General features: G+C 37.5%; 1 protein-coding gene across 10 annotated transcripts in view; it reads right to left on the bottom strand.

Moving 5' to 3' along the window:
- The window catches only part of YAF2 (YY1 associated factor 2), a 79,780-nt gene that overhangs the window by 39,636 nt on the left and 19,551 nt on the right, over window positions 1–20,593 (bottom strand). For 2 of the 10 annotated variants that reach the window (XR_004059694.1, XR_004059696.1), the window contains 4 exons: window positions 18,231–18,264; window positions 15,035–15,106; window positions 14,842–14,941; window positions 3,645–3,744 (listed from right to left, as the gene is read on the bottom strand). The exons of 2 other annotated variants lie outside the window; for them this stretch is intronic. Coding sequence is in view for 1 of the 8 variants with exons in the window: in XM_030939592.1 (XP_030795452.1) it covers window positions 15,035–15,106 (72 nt within the window). In the remaining 7 variants the exon portion in view is untranslated. Of the gene's footprint in view, window positions 1–3,644; window positions 3,745–14,841; window positions 14,942–15,034; window positions 15,168–17,732; window positions 17,773–18,230; window positions 18,265–20,593 lie in introns of those variants that run through there. 6 more of the 10 variants (XR_004059698.1, XR_004059697.1, XR_004059695.1 and 3 more) reach the window with 5 other exon arrangements.

Below are 20,593 nucleotides of genomic sequence, written 5' to 3'. Positions count from 1 at the left end.
GAAAGAAGTATCTTGTTAGGGATAGTCCCCTAGTAGAAGCTTAGAGGATGAAGAAGAGTTGAAAGGATTAAAACAATATTCCATACAATAGAAACCACATAGGCTCAGAATTAATGATTATTAAAAGAGCCTAGTGAGTCATCCATTCAATACATATTTACAATGTACCTATTTTATGATGGGCATTAGAAATCAAAGGCGAAGACACAGTTCTGCCCTCAAAAAGGCTACAGAACACTGTAGAGAATAGACCATCAAACCAGTCATGGTGTATTGAGACAGGGTTAAATTCAGGCAGCTATGGAAATACAGAGGATGGGTACCTAAGCAGATCCTACAGGAGCACAGAAGGCTTTCTGAAGGCTATAACACCTAAATTAAGAATTGAAGTGAATAGAAATTAACTAAAATGGTGGTGGGGAGGAGTGGAAGGCAGGGGTTACTGGGGCAGCTACAGAGAATGGGAGAACAGGGCCAGGCATGGTGGCTCACAGCTGTAATCCCAGCACTTTGGGAGGCCGAGGTGGGTGGATCACCGGAGGTCAGGAGTTGGAGAACAGCTTGGGCAACATGGTGAAACCCTGTTTCTACTAAAGACACAAAAATTAGCCGAGTGTGGTGGTACACGCCTGTAATCCCAGCTACTCGGGAGGCTGAAGCAGAAGAACTGCTTGAGCCCAGGAGGTGGAGGTTGCAGTAGGGTGAACTGAGATCGTGCTACTGCACTCCAGCCTGGGTGACAGATCAAGGCGCCATCTCAAAAAAAAAAAAAAAAAAAAAAAGAATGGGAGGGCAGGCAAAACAGCATCCAGAGATTAAGAGATTAGCATGTGTGTGTAAAGGCCAGAAAGAGCAGAGCACACCACCTACAAGTGGGTGACAAATATGGCTGGGACATAACTTTATACAGGTGAATGGAAAGAGGTAAGGCTGAAGAAATAAACAGGAACCAGAACATGAAACGATTTGCAAGCCATGTTAAGGAGTGTGGACCATGTTAAAGAGGATGTCCCTTTGGTTATACCAGTTTCATAACAAAGAAAAGAAAGTTAGTTTACAGTAGTGAGGGACCAGATTATCTAGAACAAGCATTGCAAGTTGAATTATCTACAGAGAGTAGGTAAGCAATAAAAAGGAATAAAGAGGACCAGGTACACGAAAAACCCAGGAGGCAACAGGGACTGTGGAAAGCAAAAGCCCCAACTAAATGGTGCAGATTGTTGCAATGAACAAAGGTGGCTCAGCGTTGCTACATCTTCCTTTTTAAAAAAAAGAAGATGGAAATATAAAATTCCAAGTGAAAGCTCTTGATTTTTTAATGATAGCCATTAAATTTCTTTGAAACATGGTACAGGACAACATCGAAGGGACAAAACAAGACTATGAGCAGACCAATACCACCAGTCATTTGTCCCTGCTGAAGCTCGGCAAAGCTGATGAGTCTGACTTGGACCTGAGGGCAGTGGAGATTTAAACAGGAATGGAGAGTTACTAAAGATTTCAAGAGGGTATCAAGTGATCACCACTTGAGAAGGCAGTGCCTGTTTTGTTCAATTCTAAGAAAGTACCTCACATTTCATCGTCCTCAGTAAACAGTGATGAGCTTAAAAGGGGAATTTTTTCGAAAATTAGTGTCATGACAATAGACAGAACTAGAGCACAGAAAATACAAGTAAGAAAATTATTACAGTGCTCCTTTGCTCTAACCCCAGCCTGCTATTTAGCAGGTTGTTCGCAGTCACTGCTGCCATGTGCTGCCCAGTGTTCTTTCTAGGCTGACTGCTGTTCTTCCTTTGGCTATGAACCCTCCTCTAACTTAAAAATTTGTCCAACACCCCAGTGACCAAAATTAGCAGCTATCAGCTTTCATCTAGCTAGGGGCAATGAAGTTAAATAGAATGTGTGATCATAGTGGATGGGAGAAGAAGAATATTCTTTGCTTCACTTCAACTCCAAGCCAGGAACTTTGTTGCTAATTCCACATCCAGTCACTGCTAATTCCACACTACTATCTTCTCAGGGGTAAGTAACAGCTAAATGCTGCACTAACTATGCAGGGAAATGCCCAATAAATAATATGTATGCCTGGATAACAGGGTTGGGAAGAACTAAAATTGCGTTTGAGATTCTGCTGGAATAGAAGTGGTATAACAAAGAGGTAGGCTGAGAAAAACTAGACACTAACAATGGGTATAGAAATTAAACAATAATCAACATAAGAAAACACGTAACCCCCAAAACCTCACAATCTTAACATTTATATAATCAGAGTCCAATTAATCTTACCTTACAAGAGTAAAGTTTGAGAGTATTTGAAATAAATTATAGAAAATTCAGCTGCTATTGGGATACATGGATAACTAGTATTAGAAGTTATAAATTCATTTACTGAATATAATCTTCTAAACTGTCCCTCATCTAGGACAGATGAAAGCAACAGACTATCAAAATATTAAGTCACTTATGTTATACCTTGGTATACCAAACTAGATATAGTTCTACTTTGCAATACGTTCACCCTCAAATAGCATCTACTAGGAAAAAAAGTAAAACACAAAATGAGTTGATTTGAAAACCTCTAAGCAATTAATATCTAGGGAAAGCATATCCAACTCCCATAGAGTGAAATGTTGGGCCTCACCTTATAAAAATATAAGTCATCATGTAAGGAATCCTTCTGGTTCAGAGCAATGACTTTAAAGCAAAAAAGAAGTTAGTGACCTTTCCTTAGGGAGATGATGATAATTATAATCCTACCTACTCTAGCCCACGTAGAGGGTCTGATATTCTGACAAAAAACAGAGCCAATATTCTGATTAAAAGTTTATCAGAATGAAGCCTATAATCCCAGTACTTTGGAAGGCTGAGGCAAGGTGGATCACTTTGAGCTCAGGAGTTTGACACGAGCCTAGGAAACATGGCGAAACTCTGTCTCTACAAAAAAATACAAAAATTAGCCAAGTGTTGATGGCCCACGCCTGTAATCCCAGCTACCTGGGAGGCTGAGGTGCAAGAATTGCTTGAGTCCAAGAAGCGGAGGTTGCAGTGAACTGAGATCGCACCACTGCACTCCAGCCTGGGCAACAGAGCGAGACCCTGTCTCAAAACAAAAGTTTATCAGAATGAAACATTACATTTTATCTAAAGAAATTAAGTAGATCTAGGTATCAGGGAACACTTATGGAAAGCCCTAAATGCTCTGTAAAATTCAGAAATGGATAGCGGATTTCAGACTACAAATGATTAATAGTTAAGATGAGTGCCCATGAACAGGTGAAGCAACAAAAAAAGAAAAGATAGCTGAGGCACCTTTATTGAGGAGTAACAGCAGAACTACGTAACACCAAAGCTTGTTTCAAATGCTCTAAGTCTGTGCTGTTCAATACAGGAACTACATGTGGGTACCGACCACTTAAAATGTGGCTAGTTCAAGTTAAGATGTGCTATAAATGTAAAATATACCCTGATTTTGAATACTTCATATAAAAAAAACACTTTACAATTCTAGATTAGCCATGTTTAATTTCATCTGACTATTTTAACGTTTTCGTTGAATTTAATATTGTTTGTTCCTTTAGTATTAATTTCCTCTTGGGTATATCTTCAACAAGATGATTTTAAGGTGAAAAACAGTGACAGCTTACCAGACTGTCCAAAAAAGAGAATGACCCAAATTTCTAGGCAGAGGCTTGAGCCGGCAGGATTGTTCCACCCAATGGTAACCAGGCTCTCTTCCTGTTATCTCTGGCAAAAGGGTTACAGAGTAAGAAAGAAACACCATGTACACATGGAATAGGATTTGACCAGTAGTTTAAATCTATCAAACATAATAATATGCTTTGTTTCAGGATTTACTCAATTACAAGTGTTAAAACTTTAAAAAGTGACATAAACATTGTTCACTATGATTTATTCAAGTTTATCCTTTCTCAGTAATCTTTAGATATTTAAATTCACTCTGTTGGGAGGATCACACATACATGGACTCCAATTTACCACCAAAAAATCCACACACCTTTCTCACTCGGATGAAATGAAATAGTACCATTACTTTTTATGCAACACCATAGCAGATTTCAAAAGGCACTGGAATTCTCATATTATAAACACTAATACCATCCAGAAACAGTCTATGGTCCTATCAGGAAACTTGAAGAAAATGTGGTTTTAGGGAATTAAGAATTTCAAAATACAGAACATAACAGTTTTACAAGCTAGCACTAACTCAAAGACACAGAATACAGTAATACTGACTGAGAAAACCAACTGTACTACTCCAATATTAAAAGACTATTAGCTTAAAAAAAAGGATTAGACTCAGCACAGTTAAAAATAAAATAGATTTTTGGGACCCAACATTTCCTACAGATTAGAACATTACTCAAGTCAGAATTCTTTGGCACATAGCAATTCAAGGTTATATAGTATTCTCAGTTAAATTACCTTAGTGCCTGACAACCAATGGAAGAAATGGAATCAATGGAAGGTATCTCAAACAGTTTAAGGAGAACTTTTGGGTTAAGATGCTTTAATTTGACAGTGACATCTGAAAGTGCATCAGTTATCCATTCAAACATCTCTAGGAGTTTACTAAGCAAAAGGCCCATGGTACTAAATGTTGGAGATAAAATGGTGAACAAGCTATGATATCTGACCATTACAGAGTTCACACTCTGATAGTTTTGTAAAAGAATAGAAGTGGGATCTTCATCAGTATTTCACTGCCTGTTTCCCATGCCCCAAATCAAGACATTTCCTCCTTCTCCTATTTGTATTTGGAGGGAAAGTGACAAGGATAGAGAAACAAGGCAGAAAACAAATTTGCATGTATCAACTGAATCAAAATTATTTTCCTTATCTCTTTCCCTGTAAAGCTGAACTCCTTAAAGAGAGAGGCTGAAAACCATTCACCTTCCTATCCCAAGCACCCAGTGCTTATCTGCTGCTCTACTGCATCAGAACCAAGCTAATCTTTTTCTACCATAAACCAGTATCAAGAAAAAATGAAGATTAAAACAACAAAGGTCAATCTTTCCAGTGTTTCTTTTTGCAAAAATAAGCACATACCTATACTCCATATAAGTATTTTAAAAGCTATAAAGTAATGTACATCTTCTTTAAGGAAAAGAATGCAGTTCCATAAAGCTAGTTTCCTTTCACCACCATCAGTGTATCTCCCTCACCTTGCAATCACATCCAGAGGCAACCACTGTCATAAGTTTGGGTAAATGAGATCACATTATACACATCATTCTGAAACGAACTTTTCCTTACATTTAGGTGGTATCTCCCTATTCATACACATCAAAAGGTAGCATGGTATAGTGGACTCTGAAGCCAGACAACTTAGGTTCAAATCCTACCTTCAAATCTTGGCTCTGCTATTTGCTAGCTATGAGAGTGAGGAGGTTATTTACCCCTCTATGCTTCAGTATTCCCATATGCAAAATGAATATAATGATAGTACTTCTTTCTGACTTTTCATGAGGATTACAACAGTTAAGATTCATAAAGGGCTTAAAACAATACAGAACCTGGACACAGAAAGTACAAAGTGTTTCTTAAATTGAAATAAATACCAATTAATGATAATAGCCTAAATATAGATCTAGGTAATTCTCCATTGTATAATTATATCTTATTTATCCATGCCTTCCTACTGACAGGCATTTAGATTATTTTTTCCACATGAATATCCATGTACATTCCTCCTTGGGCAAGTGTTCAAGTTTCTCTAGACTAACACCTTGAATAGTAATTAACTGCTAGATAATAGAGTATGCACATTTTCAACTGTGTAACATCCCATCCTAAGCTTTGCAATCTAATGGGTGAAAATTGATAGCTCATATGTTTTCAACTGCACTTCCCTACAAATGAGACTAAGCATCTTTCCAGTTCATTAGCCATTCCAATTCCGTTTCCTCTGCTGCTAATTGCCTTTATATCCATTGTTCATTTTATGTGTATCATCTTATTCTTTTGATCTTTATATAGTCTGGACACAAATCCACCGAATATTATATTGTGTGTGTCTCCTCCTAGGTATGTCATGTATCTTTTAGTTTGGTTTATGATGTCTTTTTTTTTTTTTTCGAGCCCAGGCTGGAGGGCACTGGCACAATCTCGGCTCACTGCAACCTCCGCCTCCTGGATTCAAGCGATTCTAGTGTCTCAGGTTTCTGAGTAGCTGGGACTACAGGCACGTGCCACCATGCCTGGCTAATTTTTGTATTTTTTGTACAGACAGGGTTTCACCATGTTGATCAGGCTAGTCTTGTACTTCTGACCTCAAGTGAACCTGCCTTGGTCTCCCCAGATTGCTGGGTTTACAAGTGTGAACTACCAAGCCCAGCCTGATGTCTTCTATTAAACTCAAGTTTTTCTTTTTGAGGCAGCAAAATCATTTACCCTTAATGTCTTTATCCTTGATGGTTCATTCTTCTTTTCCTGACTTGTTAAAGATCTTCCATATCCTCAAGTTGCATACTCATCTATATTATCCTCTTTCTAAAAAAGTTTTTCACATGTATTATTTAATTCAACTGGAATATATTTTCACATATTGCTTGAAGCAGAGATCTAGTTTTTCCCCCATCTAGAAAACCAATTTGACAGTCTATTTTTTCTCTCCTTACTGCCAGGGAATGTTTCCAGCCTTCACCAATGTTCCAAATATGTATGAATCCATTTCTGAACTCTCTCTTTTATTAGTTTGTCTTTTCCTGTACTAATACTATATTTCAAGTGCCATTTTTTTTAACAGAGGTACTTACATAAAGCACACAAATACTGAATGATAGCTTTACCTTTAAATACATATACTCCTGTGTGATTCAGCTCAGGCCAAACTATTAACATTCCTCATGCTCCAGGAGGCTCCCTCATGATCCCTCCCAATCAGTACCATGCTTCCAAGATGACCACAATTCTCATCTCTATCACTATAGATTATTTCTACTTGTTTTTGAGCTTCCTATAAATGAAATCGTACAATATGTAATCCTTGTGTCTCACTAATTTCATTCAACATTAAGTCTGGGAGAGATTCATCCCATGTTATGCATAGCAGTTTGTTCTTTGTCATTGTATGTAGTATTTCAATCTAAATAGCATAATTTTTATTTCTATTTTTTGAGACGGAGTATCGTTCTTGTCACCCAGGCTGGAGTGCAATGGCACGATCTCAGCTCACTGCAACCTCCGTCTCCCAGGTTCAAGCGATTCTCCCACCTCAGTCTCCCAAGTAGCTGGGATTACAGGCACATGCCACCATGCCCAGTTAATTTTTGTAGTAGAGATGGGTTTCACCATGGTGGCCAAGCTGGTCCTGACCTCAGGTGATCCACCCGCCTCCTCCTCCCAAAGTGCTGAGATTACAGGCGTGAGCCACCACGCCCAGGGCTAAATACCATAATTTTTAAATTCATCGTGACATCCAACAGAGTAAGTTCCTCCTCATTCTTTTTCTTCTTCCAAAACTATCTTGGTTATTCTTGAACCTTTAATTTTGCACATGAAGGTCATTTTCCACACACACAAAAAAATCATACTGAGATTTTTGTCTGAAACTACGTAAAATTCACAAAGTAACTTTTCAGTAATATTTACTACTAAATAAATTTTAACTTCCCACCCAAAAATATAGTATATCCTGCCTTTTATTCATGTCTAATTTTATGTCCTTCAATAAAATGTTGGGTACTTTATAGAATTTCATATAAAGGAGATATTTTTTATTTTTTAATTGGCTACTGCTAGTTTGAATGCTGACCTTGTATCCAGCAATGATGAATTCTTCTATTAATACAAACAGTACATTCATTTCTTTTAACATTTCTAGGAAGAATCTCATCTCATTTCCCTTCCTTTCCAATCCTTTTGGATTTTCTTTCTTTTTTGTTTATTGATAAAGATATATCTGTCTTATACTTGGCCTTAATGAGAATGTTTCCGAAGTTTCACTATTAAGCATGATGCTTGCTATTTGAAAGGTAGCCTTTACTGTAAGAAAAAAAGTTCATTTCTGTTCATAGTGTAAGAGTGGTTTTTTAAAACTTTAATGGGTATTGAGTTTTAACATATAGTTTTACCAAATTTATCTAGATTTTTTTCCTAAATTTTCTTATAAATTAAATTGATACAATTTTCAAATACTGAACTATCCTAAACTCCTATCCCAATTAAAATTGTTATGTCTGTGTTCATAAGTAAAACTGAATGTAGTATACTTTCCCTTGTACAGTCTTTCCATTCTAGATTTAAATGCTAAACTTGCCTGATAAACAGGTAAAGTAACTTTCCATCTTTTTCTGTTCTCTGAGTCAATTTGTATAAGATTGGGATTAGCTGTTCCCCAAAAGCATATCTCAAATTATAATTACAAATATCATCATTAAAACGATCCCTTCATACTTGAGATGCTGAAGTGGGAGAATTGCTTGAGGCTAGGAGTTTGAAGCTGCAGTACACTATGATCATGCCTGTGAATAGCCACTGCACTACAGCCTCAACAGCACAGCAAGACCCCATCTCTACAAAAACCAACCTAAAAAAAAACCTATTCCTTCTGACACCACTTCACACAAACTAGAAAGGCAATAATTAAAAAGATAGATAATGAAAAGCATTGGTGACATTACAGAAAAATGTGAACCTTTGTACACTGCTGGTGGGAAAATAAAATGATGCAGCCACTTTGGAAAACAGTCTTGCGGTTCCCCAAAAGTTTAAACACGGAGTATCACATGACCCAGCGATTTCACTCCTAGGTATATATAGTCAGCGCTCCATACCCATGGATTCAACCAACTGCAGATTGAAAATTTTCGGGGGGAAAAGTTGTGTCTATACTATGTACAGACTTTTTTCCCTTGTCATTATTGTCTAAGCAATATGTACTATAACAACTATTTACAGAGCATTTGGGTTATATTAGATATTACAAGTAATCTAGAGATCATGTAATGCATATAGAAGAATGTACACAGGTTATATGCAAATACTGTGGCATTTTTATGTCAGAGACTTAAAGCATCTGAGGGAGGTCCTGGAAACAACACAGGACTATAACAGTTCACAGAAGGACTATTCATAATAACCAGGAAGTGGAAAACAATACAAACATCCATCAACTGATAAATGAATAAACAAAATGTGGTATATCCACATACAATGATGTATTATTTGGCTATAAAAAAGAATGAAGTGTACTGACATATGCTACAATGTGGATAAACCTTAAAAACATGCTAAGTGAGAGAAATCAACCCCTCCCAAAACACATATTGTATAATTCCATTTTATGAACTGTCTGGAACAGGCCAATCTATAGAAATAAGAGGTAGATTAGTAGATGCCTAACGATCGAGGGTTAGGAGAGATGAAAATGTTCTAAAAATGACTATAGTAATTCTTGGCAAAACTCTGTAAAAATACTAAAATCTACTGAATTGTACATTTTAACCAGGTAAGTAATATGGTATGTGAATCTCTCAATAAAGTTATTATTAAAAACAAAAACACTATTCCTCTTGGGGAAATTTATTACAGCTTCAATTTCTTTAATGGTTTTTGGTTTCTTTTTCTTGTACAGACAAATTTGAAAAAAAAATTACTAGAAAATGAAACTCTCATTTTTAAAATTTATATACATATAAATTATTAGCAATTTCTTATAATTTTAAAAATCACCATTATAGTTGTACTGATACCTCTTTTTTAAATTTGACTATTAGTCTCATCTGTTTTTCTTGGGTATTTCCAGAATCAACTGAAAATAATCAGCTTTGACTGATCGCGACATTGTTTTTATTGCTGCTGCTTATTTTCTTTCTCTTTTGAGACAGAGTCTCGCTCTGTCACTCAGGCTGGAGTGCAGTGGCGTGATCTCAGCTCACTGCAACTTCCACCTCCCAGATTAAAGCAATTCTCTGCCTCAGCCTCCCGAGTAGCTGAAATTACAGGCGCCTGTCACCACACCTGGCTAATTTTTGTATTTTTAGTAGAGATAGGGTTTCACCATCTTGGCCAGGCTGGTCTTGAACTCCTGACCTCATAATCCACCTGCCTCAGCCTCCCAAAGTGCTGGGATTACAGACGTGAGCCACCACGCCCGGGCATTGCTGATTATTTTCTAGTTCTATTTTCATTTTTATTATTTCCTCTTCTTCCTTTGGCTCTACTCTTTTTTTAGTTTTTTAAATTAAACAGCTGGCTCATTTATTTTCAATCTTTCAATCTAATACATTCATTAAAGATTATAACTTTATCCCCAAGTACCATTTTTTTGTGCATCCCTCAAATTTTGATACAATACTTCTGTTGTGATTTAGTTCTAATCATTTTGTAATTTCCATTTTGTATTTTAATTCTTGAAAATTCTTAATCATTTTTCCTTTAAAATTGCTTCTCCACTATTTTGTGTATGCGCTCTTCTAAAACTCCAATTAGATCTATATGGGAACTGCTCAATCTATCCTCTAAGTGTCATCTTTTCTTCCATATTTTTCACCTCTTCATTTCTCTGTGCTTGTCTGGAGAAGTACTCATTTCTTTCTTCAAATTAGTAACTTCTCTCTTTAGCTGTGTCAAATCTTCTATTGTTTTACCCATTTAATGAGTTATTTTATTACAAGCCATATTTTTCAAGATTTTAATTGGTTATTTTACATAAATATTTATTGTTTCTGAAGTAACTGTTTTTGTTCAATTATAATGCAATATGCTCTTAGTTAAAAAAAAAAAAAAAAAAGTAACTGATGTCTGGCCGGGTGCAGTGACTCACACCTGTAATCCCAGCACTTTGGGAGGCTGAGGAGGGCAGGTCACCCGAAGTCAGGAGTTCGAGACCAGCCTGACCAACATGGCGAAACCCCATTTCTACTAAAAATACAAAAATTAACTGGACGCGGTGGTGCGCACCTGTAGACCTAGCACTCGCAAGGCTGAGACTAGTGAATCGCTTGAACCCAGGAGGCGGAGGTTGCAGTGAGCCAAGATCACGCCACTCCACTCCAGGCTGGGAGACAGAGTAAGACTCTGTACTAAAAAAAAAAAAAAAAAAGAAAAAAAAAGTAACTGACAAATTTTAAGCTAAAACACCTTAGGCAAAATGGTCTTTGAAAAGTTCTCCATTATAAAGCTCTTCTTTAATGACAAAAAAAAAAAAAAAAAAAAAAACAATCACTTTTTAGGAATTCTCTTGGCTGCTCTTCTGCCAAATGTTATCCCACTGTGCCTACCTGCTTCAAGGCATGAAAAGTTCTATTATTCCCATTTTAGAATTAGAGAAACTGAAGCACAAAGTTCTTTTTAAAACACTTTCTCCCCAACTTTTTTCAAAATTTCAAAGCCATAGAAAAGTTCAAAGTACAATGACCCATATACCTTCTACCTAGATTCAAAATTGTGAACATTTACAACTTTCGCTTTACCTTTTTTTCCTCTCTCTCCATATACATGCACACACCATACCCAAATTTCCACACATTTTTTTTTCTGAACCCACTCCTGAGCCCAACATGATACTTCACTTGGAATATTTCAATATATTTCTCCATATTTCAATAACACTCTCAATATAATGACCATATCATTCACACTAAAGAAACTAAGAGATTGAACAGAATTGTACAAAGACATGCAGCAGTAGATTCAAAACTAGTATTTAAGTCATCTGACTAAATGTTCTTTATCTTGGCTTGTCTAATGATTGGACAAACTGCTTTCTGATGATTATTTAGAAGAGGCAATCTGTCAAAGAGCACTTCCTTCCTTCATTTCTGGAAAAAAAGCAATAATCTAAGATATTCAAACTGCAAAAATCAAGGATACTGTATTTCCACTTTGTTTTCTAACACTAAATCTTTAAGGGAAGCCACTCTATGCTCTCAAAACTATACACTTCTTTTATATGCCACAAGATAAATTATTATCATATTAAATAATTAGAATTTCACTATACCAGCTTTTAAAGGGAAAAATTGTTTTTAAGAAAAAAATACAGTACAAATAAGATTGATGAGGCAAATGAATCTGCTTCATAGATTAAAAAAACTGGTAAGTGTAGGCTGGGCGCAGTGGCTCACACCTGTAATCCCAGCACTTTGGGAGGCTGAGGCGGGCAGATCACAAGGTCAGGAGATCAAGACCATCCTGGCTAACACGGTGAAACCCCGTCTCTACTAAAATTACAAAAATTAGCTGGGCGTGGTGGCGGGCGCCTGTAGTCCCAGCTACTCGGGAGGCTGAGGCAGGAGAATGGCGTGAACCCAGGAGGTGGAGCTTGCAGTGAGCCGAGATCACGCCACTGCACTCCAGCCTGGGCGACAGAGCAAGACTCCGTCTCGAACAAAACAAAACAAAACAAATAGACAAAAAACTGGTGGGTGTATTCGTGAATCTATAAGAAAAGCTAATGTTTCATTGGGGATGATTTAATCTCAGTCACTGATGTTAGGAACTAGTAAGATAAACCATAAATATCTTTAAAAAAAATCTTTAAAAAAAGGCAAACTATGTTTGCTCTCAAAGAACCTAAAAACTCAGTTTAAGAGTTGCATATTTTTATTACACAACATACCTGTGTAAAAAATAAAATAATAAAAATTTTTTAAAAAGAGCTGTATATTTTTTAAAAATAGCAATATGGCCAGGCGTTGTGGCTCATGCCTGTAATCCTAGCACTTTGGGAGGCCAAGGCGGGCAGATCACTTGAGGTCAGAAGTTCAAAACCTGGCCAACATGGTGAAATCCTGTCTCTACTAAAAATACAAAAAAGTTAGGCAGGCATGGGGGCAGATGCTTGTAATCCCAGCTACTTGGGAGGCTGAGGCAAGGGAAATGCTTGAACCTGGGAGCAACTGTGAGTGAAGATCACGCCACTGCAATCTAGCCTGGGCAACAGAGTAAGACTCTGTCTCAAAAAATAAAAAATAAAAATTACATTAAATAAATTAAAATTAAAATTAAAAAATGGCAATACAACCTAAAGCTAATATTTAAGGGCTAAACTGTATCATTCAGCTAACCATAACCACAAAAACGTTTAAGATCAATCTACAGCCAAATACTAGCCAATAAGGGTATTAACTGGGTGCTGCTAAGGCACTGTATTAAGTAAATTCCATGAATTAATACAATCTTACAGACATCCCACTTTTCTACTGAAGAATTGGAGATAACAAAGATACTAGCATAAAAGGACTGATAAAAGGGGTAAGACTTGCCTCAACTTTAAAGTACAGAAATAAGAACAGAGAGAAGTTTACCTGAAGAAAGTCAGAAACCACAAACCAAGTGTAAATATAACTATCCAGGTAAGAATAAACAAAAGTTTCAAACTGAAGAAATTAAGGCTGGATAAACAGGATGGAATTGGTATAGTAGCAGGCCTCAAGTACCCAGAAAACGGATGAAAGTTTTGTAAAACAGCTATAAGCAGGACACTACTACAAGCTCTTTATATTTAAAATGCCTTTTTAGAAATAGTAACCCTAGTAATAATGCAAAATGAGTGGGAGAAAAATGAGAACCAAGAAACTAATTATATACTAACATTTACAAATATCAATTCAGTAAGTTATTTGGTACCTGAGGAAATCAGAGAGCTCAAAATGAACCAATTCTGCTACACTTCACATCAAGTCTTTTCATTACAAATAAGGAAGTGGTAAATATAATTGCAACATATCCTATATTATTTTTCAAATATATTTTTCAATGAAGTTCAAGATACATTGAAAACTGTCATTAAGAAGTGCTAGTCAAAAAAAAAAAAAAAATAGTGCTAGTCAGGCCAGGAGTGGTGGCTCACACCTGTAATCCCAACACTTTGGGAGGCCAAGGTGGGCAGATCATTTGAGCTCGTAAGTTCCAGACCAGCCTGGGCAACATGGCAACACGCCATCTCTATAAAAAACAAAAAAATTAGTTGAGCATGGTGGTGTGCAACTGTAGTCCCAGCTACTCAGGAGGCTGAAGTGGGAGGCTGGCTTATGCGTAAGAGGTAGAAATTGCAGTAGGCCAAGATCACACCACTGCACTCTAGCCTGGGCGGTAAGAGCCAGATTTGTCTCAAAAGAAAAAAAGTGCTAGTCAATTAAACTATCCTTGCTGGTTAGTACTACTGTGCCAAAAGAAATTCACCAAATATGATATCTCCATAAATTTTACCGTGTAAATATTTACGTCAAAAAAGCAATATCATAAAGAAATGTATAAAAGAATTCAACGTTTAGCTTCCCTATATTGCTTTAGAACAACTATACCATTTACCAAAAGGCAGTAAATGTGTAATTTTTTTTGAGACGGAGTTTTACTCTTGTTGTCCAGGCCGGAGTGCAATGGCACAAGCTCGGCCCACCGCAACCTCCGCCTCCCAGGTTCAAGCAATTCTCCTGCCTCAGCCTCCCGACCAGCTGGGATTACAGGCATGCACCACCATGCCCGGCTAATTTTCTATTTTTTGTAGAGACGGAGTTTCTCCATGTTAGTCAGGCTGTTCTTGAACTCCCGACCTCAGGTGATCCACCCACCTTGGCCTCCGAAAGTACTGGGATTAGAAGCGTGAGTCACCAATCCTGGCCAAGTAAATGTATACTCTTTTAGAAGCAGCTATTATGTAAATAAGATACTTTAAAATTAATGTCAAACTTTTCACTCATACACCCATTAATAGCTCAGTATTTACTGTCCATACAATACTTTCCACAATCCACATCAAACATACAAAAAGAAGCTATCCCAAATGACTTCCTTTCTTTTCAATTAAATTCCTTCTCAAGGGACAAAATTTGTGGGAAAAAAAAATCTCAAGTTTGTGAAAACTAGATTACTTACCAGTAACTTGAGTTATCCTATTGGGTCTTTTCCCTCACAGATCCACCTCTCTTGCCCTTCTGTCCAGCATGAGAATCTTCCTGATGGGCATCCACTGGAACTGAGGGGGCATGCAGTACAGACGTATATGTAAGAAAGTTTGGGGGAGGGGATTTGGGAGATGCTAGAGACATGCTTCAGTGCACTTGCTTACCTTCCTGAAATTGGAAATTTCAACGGTTCCTTGGTCTTCGAGGCACTCACAATAACTTCAAACAATGTGGATCTGTGGAGATTACCCAATAGGAGAACTCCAGTTACTGGTAAGTGATCCAGCTTTTTCTTCTCTATCAGAATAAGAAGATTATTTCATTTTATTTGATATTATAATTAAACGTAGAACTCCAGGGGAAAGTGTAAATTCACTAGATAACTATATATGCATATATCAAAGTAAATATGGAAACAATTTGCTAAATATAATGTCAGGGGAAACTTCTGACATTATCAGAAACATAAGGAAAAGAAAATCATTAGAATGGTTTCATTTTAAAATGTCTACTATATGGCTGCTATATTTTAATATACAAAAATATCAGCCACCAGGCTATTTCATTTTGCTAAAACAATATCATTATATTTTATATTAGTACAAGAATAATTAGTTGGTCAAAATCTATCGTTTCTTAACTAGCCATTGTCATTAACATCCACTAGATTTTTGGTATGGAAGCCACCATGGTGGACTAACAATATGTCAGAATTCCGATAAAATGCATTGATACAATTCCCATTTTATCACTCAAATCTTTAACCAGGCCAGGCCTGGTGGCTCATGCCTGTAATCCCAGCACTTTGGGAGGCTGAGGCAAGAAGATCACCTGAGATCAGGAGTTCGAGACCAACCTGGCCAATACGGCAAAACCTCATCTGTACTGAAAATACTAAAATTAGACGGACAGGGTGGTGCACGACTGTAATCCCAGCTACTTGGGTGGCTGAGGCACGAGAACTGCTTGAACCTGGGAAGCAGAGGTTGCAGTGAGCGGAGATCGTGCCACTGCATTTCAGCCTGGATGACAGAGCGAGACTCTGTCTCAAAAAAAAAAGAAAAGAAGAAAGAAAGTCGTCCGGGCGCAGTGGCTCATGCCTGTAATCCCAGCACTTTTGGAGGACAAGGCAGATGGATCACCTGAGGTTGGGAGTTCGAGACCAGCCTGACCAACATGGTAAAACCCCATCTCTACTAGAAATACAAAAAGTAGCCAGGCGTGGTGGCATGCGCCTGTAATCCCAGCTACTCGGGAGGCTGAGACAGAAGAATTGCTTGAACTCAGGACGTGGAGGTTGCAACGAGCCAAGTCATGTCATTGCACTCCAGCCTGGGCAACAGAGGGAGACTCTGTCTCCAAAAAAAAAAAAAAAAAAAAGTCAGCTGGGCACGGTGGCTCACGCCTGTGATCCCAGCACTTTGGGAGGCCGAGGTGAGCGGATCACCTGAGGTTAGGAGTTCAAGACCACCCTGACTAACATGGTGAAACCCCATCTCTACTAAAAATATAAAAATTGGCCAGGCATAGTGGCAGGTGCCTAAAATCCCAGCTACTCAGGAGGCTCAGGCAGGAGAATAGCTTGAACCCAGGAGGCGGAGGTTGCAGTTAGCCAAGATTGTGCTTGGGAAACACAGCAAGATTTCATCTCAAAAATAAAAGTCTTTAACCATGAGTCACCTATTAACACACCAACCACAAACACATAAATGTATGCCAATCATTGATATTAATAATGTTAATTTTAAATACTTGTACAAAAGAAATATAGCAAATTTTTAAAGAAACTTTTAAAATAATTGCCTAAAAATGGCCATCATTGAAATAAAAACTATTTCTATTCAAAAGAAAAAAATCCCTCCAAAAGAAATTTCTTCAAGCTCATATGAAGATATTATATTACCTTTAACTGAATACATATTAATCAATATAAATTCATCATATTCATTTTAAGGTGCCACAGCAGTGATGACTTCTAACACTAGTAACTACACTAGCAGGTACTAGCTACAGATACATTTTAATACCCTTTACCATCATGCTTCTAAATAATCACCTCCTTCCTTCAAGAAACTTATGATTTCATGATTCTTCATTCTATGGAAACAAAGAAAGTGTATAGCTTTTCCTTTAAGAATAGTCTGGTAACTAACTGACCACTGAATAAATGAAAGAAAACAAAAACAAAAAAAAAGGATAAAATGGTCTGTAAAATCATTCTACAAAATCAAATTCAAAATGTAATTCTAATGAAAATCTTATATTTCAATCCTGTTATGAGGTCATATTTGTATTTGTTAGGGCTGACAACACACCTGTCAAGATTGTCAAGATCTGTGCTAGATTCTTACTTAAATTTAAGATACCAATTGCCTTGGGTAAATGCAAGCATTTTTCTATAAATTTGAATTAAGTATAACAGTAATAAATTCATTCACTTTTAAATGACCCATTCAAACAGGGGTACTACACAGACCTCCATTTCTAATTGGAATAAATATCAGAAAAGGGTCATCTAAGTAACTTTTCTAGTTATAGACTCCTAGTCACTGGAGTAAGTACATAGCACAATGGTCTTACATGTTTATAGTGATAAAACAGATCAAGGAGCAATAATGCAAATATTTTATTCTAATGGTATAAGCTAATATAAAAGATGTCATTAAGAGGCTTGGCACTGTGGCTCAGGCCTGTAATCCCAGCACTCTGGGAGTCCAAGGCGGGCCTTTCTCTCACTGTTCAGATATCTTGCTTTGGGGCGAACAAGCTGTCACGTTCTGAGCCTATAGAAAAGACAAGCCCACATAGCAATAAACTGATGTCTTTGGCCAACAGCCAGATGCCTGAGGCCTGACAACAGACCTGTGAGTTAATGTGGAAGCAGGTGTTCTAAGGTCTGCTGACAACCACATGAGTGAGCTTGCAAATGGATCCTTCCTCAGTTGAGCCCTAAGATTACTGCAGGCTTCTGAGAGAAAAGGTGGGAAAAAGAACAAAATTCTATTATATTATTTAAATTAATCTGACCAGATTTTGAAGCCTTATATTACTTTTCAAGTCAATTCTTAATTGCCATCTCTAAAGTGAATAATTTCTGTATAAAACTGATTTTATAAAACAATGACAAATTTTTCTAACATCACAAATTTCAATTGTCTCAAGCCAACTTGAGTGGCTCCAAATGTCTCCTTTTCCTTTCTTAGGAAAAGTCATCCTTTTTTATTTCCACTGAATAAATAACTTTTTAAAATAGAAATTCCTCTTTTACATTTCAACATATTCATGCAAATCATTCTGCTTTAATAATTTCATTATCATTTTAAAAGTACATATAAAACCATAAGTACTGAAATGCCATACCTTAAAAAGTCTTCATTGTGTGTATATTAATGACCTTTTTATGGAAACATAAAAGTATTAGTAACAGTAAGGAACAAACTCATTCTCTTTTATCTAATCTCAAAATATTAATGCCCCATTATCTTTCACCTAATTAGAAGAATAGCCCAACTAGTCTTTCTATTTACACATTACCGCAGGCTGCCAGTCCATTCTCCTTACAGAAGCCACAGAGCACTTCTACACTTAAATTCATTAAATGGCTTCTCGTTACACTTCCAATAAAATCTCAATGTCACATTATTTACGACTAAATTGTGATCTGGCATTTTACTCACTTGTTCACCTTCATCTGATGCCACTCACCCTCTGCCTCACTATCACTAGTCTCTACTCAATGTAAAACAAACTAACCAAAGGGCTTCCAACTTGCTATTAACCATAACTCTTTCACAAATACCTCCTCTTATCCCTTTTGATGAGATAGGGTTTGGCTTTTGCCTAGGCTGGAGTGCAGTGGCACAATCTCAGCTCACTGCAACCTCCCCTTCTTGGGCTCAAGCCATTCTCCTAACTCAGCCTTCCAAATAGCTGGGAAACCAGGCGCATGCTACCATGCCCTGCTAATTTTTGTACTTTTTGTAGAGACAGGGTTTTGCCACATTGCCCAGGCTGGTCTCGAACTCCTGAGCTCAAGTGATCCAATGGCCTCAGCCTCTCAAAGTGCTGGGATTACAGGTATGAGCCGCCATGCCCAGCCTCCTCTTATCCATCTGCTTTCTGATTAAATGCCACCCACTCACAGAAGCCTCTCCTCTTCACCTATTTCAAGTAATTCCTGTCATTACCACAGTTTGCAATGATTTTTTCTTTTTGTATTTTTTGTTTGCAACTTAAATTCCATGAGGGCTGGCCGGGCACAGTGGCTCACGCCTGTAATTCCAGCACTTTGGGAGGCTGAGGCAGGTGGATCATTTGAGGTCAAGAGTTCGAGACCAGCCTGGCCAACATGGTAAAACCCCTTCTCTACTAAAAATACAAAAATTAACCAGGTGTGGTGGCTGGCGCCTGCAGTCCCAGCTACTCAGGAAGCTGAGGCAGGAGAATTTGAACCTGGGAGGCAGATGTTGCAGTGAGCTGAGATGGCACCAATGCACTGCAGCCTGGGCAACAGACCATGACTCCTCCATCTTAAATAAACAAATTAAATTAATAAATAAACAAATTTCATGTGGGTAAGGAAGTGTCTTGTTCTCCTTTGTAACTCTATTACCTAGCCCAACACCTGCCTCAAAATAGCATTTTAATGTTTAATGGTTAATTAAAATATTTGTGAAATTCAAAAGTCACTCACTGATTTTTAGTTCTAGAGTCTTTCTAGATTCTATAGACTCTAGAATAAGAAAGAGTATTCCTTTCTTATTCTGCCTACGTTCTAAATAACTTTGCTATTCAGCACTCCTAAAACCTGAATCTTTAGGCATTGTAAATCATATGAAATCCACTGTAGGCTGCGTGCAATGGCTAACACCTGTAATTCCAGCATTTTGGGAGGCTGAGGTGGGAGGATCCCAAGAGCCCAGGAGTTCGAGACCAGCCTAGACAACATAGTGAGACCTCATATATATAAAAAATTGAAATAAAAAAAAGAAAAAAAATCCAGTGTACTTCACAGATAGCTGTTACTTTATAGAACAAATGAAGTCTTAAAAGAAGTTCTATGATTTGCTTGGTTAACCAATCATTAAAGAGTGCTATGATTCATTCCTCCTAAAAACAGAAAATGAAGGTTTCTTGAAACCACACATATTCCCTCACAATTAAGTATGCAATCTCCCAGGAGTTTTCAAAGCTACCATACAGTGGCCGGGCGCAGTGGCTCACACCGGTAATCCTAGCACTTTGGGAGGCTGAGGCGGGCGGATCACCTGAGGTCAGGAGTTCAAGACAGCCTGGCCAACACGGCGAAACCCTGTCTCTACTAAAAACACCAAAAAAAAAATTAGCCAGGCATGGTGGTGCCTGTAGTCCTAGCTACTTGGGAGGCTGAAGCAGGAGAATCACTTGAAACCAGGAGGCAGAGGTTGCAGTGAGCCGAGATCATGCCACTGCACTCCAGCAGCCTAGGCAACAGAGCGAGATTCCCTCTCAAAAAATAAATAAAGTTACTGTACATTTACTTACCACTTAAATTCCTGACACCAAGAAGGACCCAAAATTTTGGGATTTTTGTTGTTGTTAATTCTATCACATATTGTAGCTATAATCTAAAGTCATCATTAGAAGCATAGACTTAAAGATAGATATTACTAGATAATTATATCCTTGGGAAACAAAGTTATTACTAACATAATTTTACTCATCTTCCTATCTACCAATATTAA

The sequence above is a fragment of the Rhinopithecus roxellana genome, chromosome 10 (genome assembly GCF_007565055.1).
Source record: "Rhinopithecus roxellana isolate Shanxi Qingling chromosome 10, ASM756505v1, whole genome shotgun sequence".
NCBI lineage: Eukaryota > Metazoa > Chordata > Mammalia > Primates > Cercopithecidae > Rhinopithecus > Rhinopithecus roxellana.
The sequence above is the reverse complement of the archived record's forward strand: the minus strand, read 5'-3'. Positions and strand labels throughout refer to the sequence as shown.